The sequence below is a fragment of the Amyelois transitella genome, chromosome Z (assembly GCF_032362555.1).
Source record: "Amyelois transitella isolate CPQ chromosome Z, ilAmyTran1.1, whole genome shotgun sequence".
In the NCBI taxonomy this organism is placed as follows: Eukaryota; Metazoa; Arthropoda; class Insecta; order Lepidoptera; family Pyralidae; genus Amyelois; species Amyelois transitella.
In genome coordinates, this window is record NC_083535.1 from 8,274,565 (window position 1) to 8,283,900 (window position 9,336).

A 9,336-nucleotide genomic window follows, 5' to 3' on the forward strand; every position below is an offset into this window, starting at 1 on the left:
TCCGTTTTAATTTTGTTATTGGTATGTAGGTGTAGTTTTATATTTCACCGCCACTGTCTCGGTAAGCTCCTACCAAACTACTATCACTGTTCCGAAATGACTAAGAAAGGTATTGAACAAAAGACTAAGCAATCATTCCTCAAGTTAGTTTTAATCAAGGTAAACATTTTTGGAAGTTATATCACTTGGTCGTTTTCTATACTTGACCAGAGACTTGAAGAATAATAAAAAACAAATTGAAATTTATGTAAATTTATTGAAAATATTTACTACTTTAATATCAAAGTACAAAAAGTACTATATGGAATATCGCCTTGTTACAAGATATATTTTGTTACAAGACAATTAATAATATTAAGAAAGTCAATTTCATAGAATTAACATGAGGTCAAGTTTTGATACCCTAATTTATATAAATTTAACTTATTGAGCACCTGTAAAATTTACATAGGCAAAGATATTGAGAATTACATATAATCTCGTTACTTATATCCATTAAAAATACCTCTAAATACCACAAAATTTATAGTATGTATATTTAGTTATCAAAATACATGTAAATTCATGAATAGAAAATATATCATTTGATAAAGTTATGTCAGCGGTATCAAGCAATTTAATGGAATGTACATTTTATCAAATAACTATATAAAGAAACCTAATAAAATGTAAGCTGTTTGAAGCACACATTTCAACACAGCTCACACACAACCTTAAATTGCAAGGAAACAACATAAAAATTATATAAAGGTATTAAACAAAAATAAAGGCTTCATGCATACAATTTCTTTCAGAATCATAATTCGCTCTATAAATTATTATAAACATTTTACTAGGAACTATGACGACATACTAGGATGATGTACACATGAATATTATTACTTCAAAAAATATAAAAACAAAAAAAGAAATTTGTTGAAAACAACAGAGAAGGTTGTTAAGGCAAGGTTGGAGACTCAAATGTAAATGATACATTTTAATGGCAACTTAGTTATTTAAATTATAAAGAACTTATTCTAAGTTATTAATTAAGTATGCAACAATGGCATTGTTTTTATTAATGTTAATGAATCTAATTCGGATATAACTGATGAAAATTCAATGTATTTGATAATAGTATAAAAATTAAAAGGACCAAATTAGTGTTGCACTAAAAGTAAAGAATATATAATTATTTTTATTGTTTAATTTTTTGAGTAAACAATCCGAGAAATAAATAGAAATGATCTGTTTAAAATTACTATAGTGGGTAAAAGGTAGCTAGATCAATAATATGTTTTATCTAAGTTTTACTTTCAGTCATGTTAACACTATGGTCTATCAATAAGAGTAAACCCACTGAATTTTCACCAATGAAAATGCATTGTTTACATTAAGACACAATCACAACACTGAAGTGTGTAATACAGGCATTCAATGCAGCAGTCTTTTTCTTCAGCAGTGGAAGCTGTAGAGCGGGCCTTATGTGGCGGAGGGGGCCTTAAGTAGACACTATCTACATTGTCGGCAAACTTATCCTTATCCCACTTACCGTCTGTTGATTTCTTTTCAATATCTTTGTTCTCGAGATAATCTTCATCATTATCAGTTTTGTCATCTTTTTCTTTTGTATCTCCGGAACCATCCTGTAATAGAATAATATATATATAGGTATATACATATATATTGCAACAATTACACAGAATAAGCTGCCCCTATAAGTTCAAACTTTGTTATGGGAAACTAAACCCGAAGTTGTGATTCACAAGAACACTTTGAAACACTATCAATTATTCTCAATGTATTATAATTTAAATTGTAGATTTGGCCAGCAGTTATGATTAGAGAGGTAATAATCTGTTAACTATTTCTGTAAAATTAAGTTGCAATATCCTCCTTTATGATCTTCAAATTAAAATTTCAATGATGTCTTAAATTGGAATGGATTTTTAATAAAATAAAGATACATAAATCACATCTTTGTTCAGCCAAATTGATTAATAAACTTTACATATAACTACTCTGCTTAATATCTCAAGTTCTTGTCAGGTGTCTTTATGTTTTGACATTCAAGAAAGTCTCAAGAATGCTCAATTTTAATAAATATAATGTATAAAATTTTTATTTACCTTGGTTTCATCTTTATCAAACTTCAAGAGCTCTTGTTTTTCGTCTGGAATACTGCCAACATTTTCAGGTGGTGGGACATCCACCGCCGCCGCTGCTACTTCAGCACTCGCAATTGTCGCTAAAGGTGCTTTGCTCCTCTCAGGAATCAACAGGTTAGCTTCTTCTTCTTTCTTTTTGTACAGGTCGTAATCAGGGGAGTCTCCAGACATACTAGAAATGATACGCATAAAAAGTCTTTATAAGCAGTTTTAGTAAAAAGATAGGTCGCTCAGTGGGACTGGATGCGAGTCCACGAACGCTAACTCGAATATGCAAAGATCAAATTACCTACTGTCGACAACACACACTATGGAAATACGTAAACAATGGACTATAAAAGCTTGACCGGTAATCACCGACAAGTTTTATTTACCTCACAGTAGTTGTTTCTATTTGTTCTCCAGACAAACGTCGCCATGTGCTTATGATTGTCTGAAAGTTGTTATTCTCTTGCATGTTGATGGCGAGGCGAAAACGCATCAACCAAAGAGTTTTGGTAGTAAAACTAAATTATTATTTAACAAAAAATTGACCTTTCGGCGCGTTTAATTTATAATGAAAATATAATCGTTAATTCAGGCACCGAAATTTCCGAGTTTTTTCTAATAAAAGGTAAGGAATACAGTTAAGATGTCACCTCTTTACCGACCCACCTCTTTGTTTACTGTGATAAACAAAACAAAAGCTTGCATAAACATCAAATCAACTCACTGACATGAAGTAGGTAATATTGACAGCTAAAAGCCATTATGACAGATGTCAGTGATGTCGCGTCACGTTGACACTAGTGTTACCAGTAATTAAACTTATCACACTTTTGGAGAATTGGAAGTCTTAGTTTGGGAATCAAAATTCAAACAAGGTATACACGGTGGATCTAGGAACCTGTGCATTCTCAGTGTGCATTGCAGTGGTGGATGGTAGATGGAGATACAAACTATTGTATCTTAATTGAAAAAAATAATAATAAAGTAATTAAAATTCATATTCTGTTTAATACTTAATTGAACAGATTCAATATTTGTTTGCGAAAAAGAAAATTCCAAGAAAATCTTATGCCGTGCGGTTTGTTAAAATGTATGATGGAAAAATATATAAACTTAGGAGTTTTCTTTTGGGCGATGGACTCTGTCTGTCACTATTTGGATCTCAATCCTATCATTCTAGCCATAATCGTGGCCTTTTAGTTCAGTCTTTTCGTGACAGATATAATTAATTTATAATAATATTTAAAAAAAATATTGTATGTACGCAGATAGCAATCGTTGTATTTGTTTTTTGGGGTGTCTTTTAGAATACCTTCACTGTAAAATGAATAAAAGTAAAATAATGTAGCCGTTATGATCATATCATGGCATAAAGCCGAGTGTAATATTATTACCCTGTACATTAAAATAGATTTTAAGCTTAAGTAGGTATCTATATTTTGTACTTTATTTTTTAAACTACAATAAAAAAATCTTTCTAATTTCTATAATAGGCCAAACAGAAGATGCTTTGGAACTTGCGAGCGCACTACAATAATGCAATTATTAACTTTAAATAATTATTAATCAGCCTAAAAGAATTAAATTCCAAAGAAGGATAATAGTATTATCCTATAAATCCTATAAAGGTATTATCATAATACCTTCTTCTCAGTTGTAAGATGAACGTAAGAATGCCCAAATAGGTAACATTTTTTAATTAATAGATAACGCTCTCACGATAGGTATAGTTCAATACTTACAATTTGTACATTGATGGTGATTTATCCGAATAATCATATTTGTAGTTATTGGGTTTATAAACAGCTTCTTTTTTCTTATTTTTTCTCGTTGGAATCCATATTATACCCAAACTGACTGAAGGCTTGCTGCTTTTTGGTGGAGTGAAAGATGGGTAGTTTTTGCTGATACCCGAAGATCCACTAGAACTCTTTCCACCTAATACTGGCATAGACGACTTGCTTATTTTAGGCGCAATGGAGCTGCCACTACTTTTGTCATTTTTCCCGAATGTTGACGAACTTTTCCCATACGACGATGATGTCTTTCCTAAACCGGCCCCACTTTTGCTTGTGGAACCGGCTCCAGGTTTCGAATTGATTGGAGCCACTGTGGAGCCTGCGAAAATAATTTTGAATATGGTAGTTACTATTTTGATAATCTGAAAAAGTGATAGTAAAAAATATTTTTCGTTCTTAGGGGTTTGTAGCATAAACCGAAACAAGATCTTCATAGTTTTGTCAACTCTGTTCAGGTATTTTACTCAAAGACTATAGGTACGTAGGTTAACATTTGGAAGGTGGTGTCATTCAATAAATCGCCACTAAACTTCGTAAGAAGACTACCAAAAATTAAATTTTCCTTTTTTTTTTAAAGATTGCTTTAGAGAGGTCTTTAGAATTTCGATGAAAATAATTTTATTGGTAGGTACAGAGTTTTTTACAGAACCGTACAGAAAGGTTTTTAAAAACCAACTCGTTATCATCCAAGGGATCAAGTATGTATAACTATTTGCATAAGTAGGTATTTAGGCTTGTATGTAGGAACATATTTCAATTTCTGCTGTTCTTATTTTACATCACAATAGGTCTAACTCCCAGTTTTACCTTAATCACGATTTGTAATGTTTCATTCATATTTATATATTTCACGTACTTTCAGTAACATGAATAAGAGTTATTTGAAAGAAAGCGAGAACTCAGGTGTAATAAAATTATTTTTAAATGTCGTTGACCCCTCTTTGTTTGGTGCTTAGCTAAGCATGACCTTTAACGAATGCAACCAAAGAAATGTATATGTACCTACGTACACGTTTTCATTAGTAACTATAAACTAGTTACCTATTAAGTAAAACAAAATAATTACAGCCTTAGAACCTGGTTTTATGTAGAAGGTATGTTTGTATGTTCTATACATCATACAATGCGATAAAGTAAATAAACTTCAAGATTATCTTTTCTAGATTATCTAAGCTGGTACCTACTAGATACAGGCAGAGTCTTTTCATAGGTATACAATCGAGCTTAACCTGTCTAGCACCTATGCACGTCTCAGACACAATACAACCAAATGTCTCTAAAATTATAAGCACCTAACAAATTAATAACTTTAGGTAGGCAGATACAAAAAAATTAATTACGAATTCAGTCAAGTATAGCTTATTAAGAACACACAGAACCTAAATTAGGACGAGCGTCAAGATGGCGGGATCAAGTTCCCAATTTAAAATGTTTGTCATAATTTTACATGCCTTCTGTACCTTTAGACGTATCTATTTGAAATCTAGGAAAAAACAACTTACCTACTAATATACATTTTTTACTACACTTTTGTAAAGAAATATATTATGGAATTATGAGCCCCTTCTTGATTAACACACAGGAAAAAAAATATTATTTTTTATAGTATTTTATTTACAAACTCTTAACGTTTCATTATGAGGCACAAAATAGGTAAATAAGATACTTACCTACTTCGTTATTGGAATTTTTTATGAAGTACCTACCTAAGTATATACCAGCTGTTAACCACATATGGTACCTACACTTGTTTGCTTGTCATAGCGTCAGAATGTAAACATATTTGTGTCAATAATTGACATTATCCGGTATTTCTATTAATCTTATAATTATATTCTAATCAACCTAACACACTGAAATTTGTTTGTTTTAATACTTTAGTCACATTTTTTTGGTTATTAGGTAGGTATCTATTTTATGAACTAGTTTATTTACGTAATTGATTATTTTTGAATTGAAAAATTAAAACCTTGCTTTGAAAGTATAATTCTAATTATGAACATAATGTTAACAATATTTTTAATATTAAGATAAATATTAGCCACTTCAAACTACTTACTTAGGTTCTTGAGTTAAATAAAAAAGAAGTATAGACAAACTGTATGGAGATCGAAGTTATTAAACATTTCCTTTGATCACACTTAGATTTGAACTTGCTTCTGATAACACAGGTCATATATGTCACGTCGTCGATATTTTATTGGCAATGAGACTTTAGAATTTCCAATTAAATATACCTAAATTAGACGTTGTTAAAACTGTTTGTTTCTACGTACCTGTAATGAATTGTGATGCAGCAAATCTGTTTGAGGTTATAGAAGTAATAGGGAGAAATCACATAATACACAACGGTATTTCGATTTCACTTGCGCGTTAAGAACATCGAACATATGCGTGTGCGCAGAACTGTATACTTATGGACGACTGTGGACTGGTTCGCTACGCTATACCATGCCACCTGTTTGGTTACCAGTTACAACTTAATATGAGTACTTAACACAATTTTCTATAAGTTGATATTAACCTAGAATGAACTCATACAATTTTTTTAATAACCTAATCATTTTATCACACCACACATCATTGTTATCATCACATATATATCACAAAATCGTACGTAGTTAAGTACTGTTCTTATTTTATATTTTAGGGCGCATTGAAATATTTTTAGTGATAATTATTTAAATGTGTCAAAATGTGGAGAAGTTAATGAAACAAATAGGTACCTAGGGGACGGTCGGGCAACGCGGGCCTCTTAAGGTTTATCAATCAAAATCTTTGTAAATGAATAGAATTGTATTAAAAAACAAAAACATAACGAAACTTTGCCTCTTTGGCTATCACAATCATCAGTGAAAATGAACTAAACAATCATCATAATTAAGTAATATCAGTTTAAAAAAAATAATCTAAAAACCCGTTTTGCCCTTAGGGGATCGGTAAAACGGGTACCCTAAGCGGGCAAAAAGAATCCATACATATAATAAAACTGTAACTGAACATTGTCTGTACATTGAAGATATTTAAGAAAAAATATTGTAAGGGGTCTTTTTAGGGTCAATAGAAGCCAAAACAATTTTTTTTGAATTTTTATCTGTCTGTCTGTCTGTCTGTCTGTCCGTCTGTCTGTCTGTATGTTTGTACGCGCATCACGCAAAATCTACCGAACGGATCTGAACGAAATTCGGCACAGATATAGTTAGTAACCTGGATTAGAATATAGGCTACTTTTTATCCTGAAATTCTATCCCAAGGAAATGAAATAGGGGGTGCAAGTTTGTATGGAACTTCGTCATTTTTGAATCGATATAAAAAGCTATAAATAATTAATTATCATATTTATTATGATTGAAAAAATAGCATTTTATTGATTAAATTAATTATGCTTTGTTTATTTATTTAGTTCCCGTGGTTTAGATATTTATTTATTGCCCACCCGATACGAGATGGCGCCTCATGAGAATTTACGAAATAACACAATTGTAGCCGCTGGCTAATTTTTTAATTAATTATATAATTAAAACTTCTTTTATTCATTGATTTAGTTTCGCCAGCACTTACCGTTTCACCACATCTTTGAGAAGAATTTTTTTTTATGTAGGTAGGGTTTGACGCGCCCCGCATCGGCGACGGTTGCCATGCTCCTCAAGATTAGCAGGAATAACACACATGTAGTAACGCCAGTACTTACCATTTCACCATTGATTTAGTTCCCGTGGTTTAGATATTTATTTTTTGACCATCCGATACGAGATGGCGCCACGAGAATTTAATAAATAACGCAATTGTAGCCGCTGGCAAAATTAGATAGTACCGATGCTTGCAGCATGTGAGCAGCATGCAGCTGGTGAAATTGTTTTTATACCGCGCATTCCCCTCATTCCCAACAACTTTCCATTTCAAATTAAGCGTGTACAGTTTCCAATGGCTATATGTTTCGCGATGACAATTAACAAATCGCAAGGTCAAACACTTGGAGCAGCCGGAGTCGACCTCAGGACGATTTGCTTCTCACACGGACAGCTCTACGTCGCTTGCTCGCGGGTCACCAGCTGTGACAGTTAATTTGTGATGTCTCCAATGGGCAAGACAGCAAATGTTGTATACAAAGAGATACTTTAACTTTCCATTATTATAATTTCCTTTTTTGTCTTTAGAATTTATTCGTTTTTTAACAGCTGCGTTTTTTGACTTTTTTTTTCTTCCCGTGTACGTAAGTTTCATCAAAATCCATCCACTAGAATTTGCGTGATTGAATAGCATCCTCAAACACGCACTCACGTCGGTACATCTATTTTTTTTGCATAATATTAGTTTATATTAGTTTATGTCAATGTAAGGCTCTTTATCTAAGCAATCTTTTTATGAAAGCGAAATTAACGCAGGCGAAGCCGCGGGCAAAAGCTAGTATGGTATATAATTTAATCTATTAATCAAAACAGATGTCACAAAAGTACGATCCATGTCCACTATAAGAAGAACATGATTCATGAGACCATTCTTGACATTGTGAGCACTGGATCCAGTCCTCTGTAGGAGGACTTTCGTATTTTTCTCTGCATATAATGCAAAAAAAATCTATATTTTCGCTGATATGGTCAGTTTTCTTCTTTTCTTTCCCTTCTTTCTTTTCCTTCCCCTTCATTTTTTTCTGTCCAGATGTAGATGGTTTTGGCGTGCTAACTTTCGTCATCTGTGTTTTTTCAAATTTATCTTTCTGTAGAGTTTTTACCGGAGTACTAGTTAGAATTTCAGATTTTTGTGGCTGTCTACGTCTCTTTGTTATTCTTTGAGTATTTTGTGGAAATGGATGAATTTCTTGAAGAATATTTCATGTGTTCAGGAATTCTATGGTCGGCGGCGGTGTAGCTGTTCCTCGATCTACCTGCGATAATGCAGAAGGAAATGTTTCTACTTCTACTTGTTCAATGACTTCAGCATTTTTAGGGTTTTGATTTATTGTTTCAGTCTGAGTAGGTTGAATATTTTCCATCAGCTGGTTTAAATTTTCAGAGCACGGTGGAGCAGGTGGCTCATGTTCCTCATCAAAAATCTGCGCTGGTAAATTTTCAGTTACCTGAAGAAGGTTAAGATGGTGATCATTGCGATGAGGTTCTTGTGGTTGTACTTCACGATTGTAAACAGCAGATGGTGCAAAATATTCTTCAGTTTTTTACCATAATTGGACAGTACTTTAGGTGGTCTAGTGGATGACGTTCTGACACCTGTTTCATCCATGTTGTAAATCATATCGGGCCGAATTTTTTCTGATTCTAATAAGCTTTTAAGTAAATCGTAGAACCTGTTGACAGCTGGCCTATTAAATGCTTGTAATCTGGCTATGGACGTAGATTCTGGTGTCCTCAGTACTATTTCAGGATGCCTCATTTTGAAGTTTTTGA

General features: G+C 32.6%; 1 protein-coding gene across 3 annotated transcripts; it reads right to left on the reverse strand.

The window, feature by feature from the left end:
* Positions 1-236: 236 nt before the first annotated feature.
* Positions 237-6,390, reverse strand: LOC106133979 (uncharacterized). Of its 3 annotated transcripts, XM_013333906.2 has the most exons (4): positions 6,211-6,390; positions 3,878-4,253; positions 2,109-2,319; positions 237-1,625 (listed from the first exon to the last, which is right to left on the reverse strand). In XM_013333906.2, exons 2-4 carry the CDS (start codon positions 4,084-4,086, stop codon positions 1,368-1,370), a joined length of 678 nt encoding a protein of 225 aa, XP_013189360.2. In that variant the 5' UTR covers positions 4,087-4,253; positions 6,211-6,390; the 3' UTR covers positions 237-1,367. The 3 variants fall into 3 exon arrangements, with proteins under 3 accessions (XP_013189360.2, XP_060809456.1, XP_013189361.2); XM_060953473.1 differs by lacking the exons at positions 3,878-4,253; positions 6,211-6,390 and adding an exon at positions 2,802-2,899; XM_013333907.2 differs by lacking the exons at positions 3,878-4,253; positions 6,211-6,390 and adding an exon at positions 2,522-2,795.
* Positions 6,391-9,336: the final 2,946 nt, after the last annotated feature.

Excerpts from the sequence above, each read along its gene's own strand:
- LOC106133979 (XM_013333906.2), bottom strand. The coding sequence starts at position 4,086 with ATGCCAGTATTAGGTGGAAAGAGTTCTAGTGGATCTTCGGGTATCAGC. Across the intron at positions 2,320-3,877 it reads TCACCATCAATGTACAAATT|TATGTCTGGAGACTCCCCTG; the intron begins GTAAGTATTGAA and ends TATCATTTCTAG. Across the intron at positions 1,626-2,108 it reads TTGATAAAGATGAAACCAAG|GATGGTTCCGGAGATACAAA; the intron begins GTAAATAAAAAT and ends ATTCTATTACAG.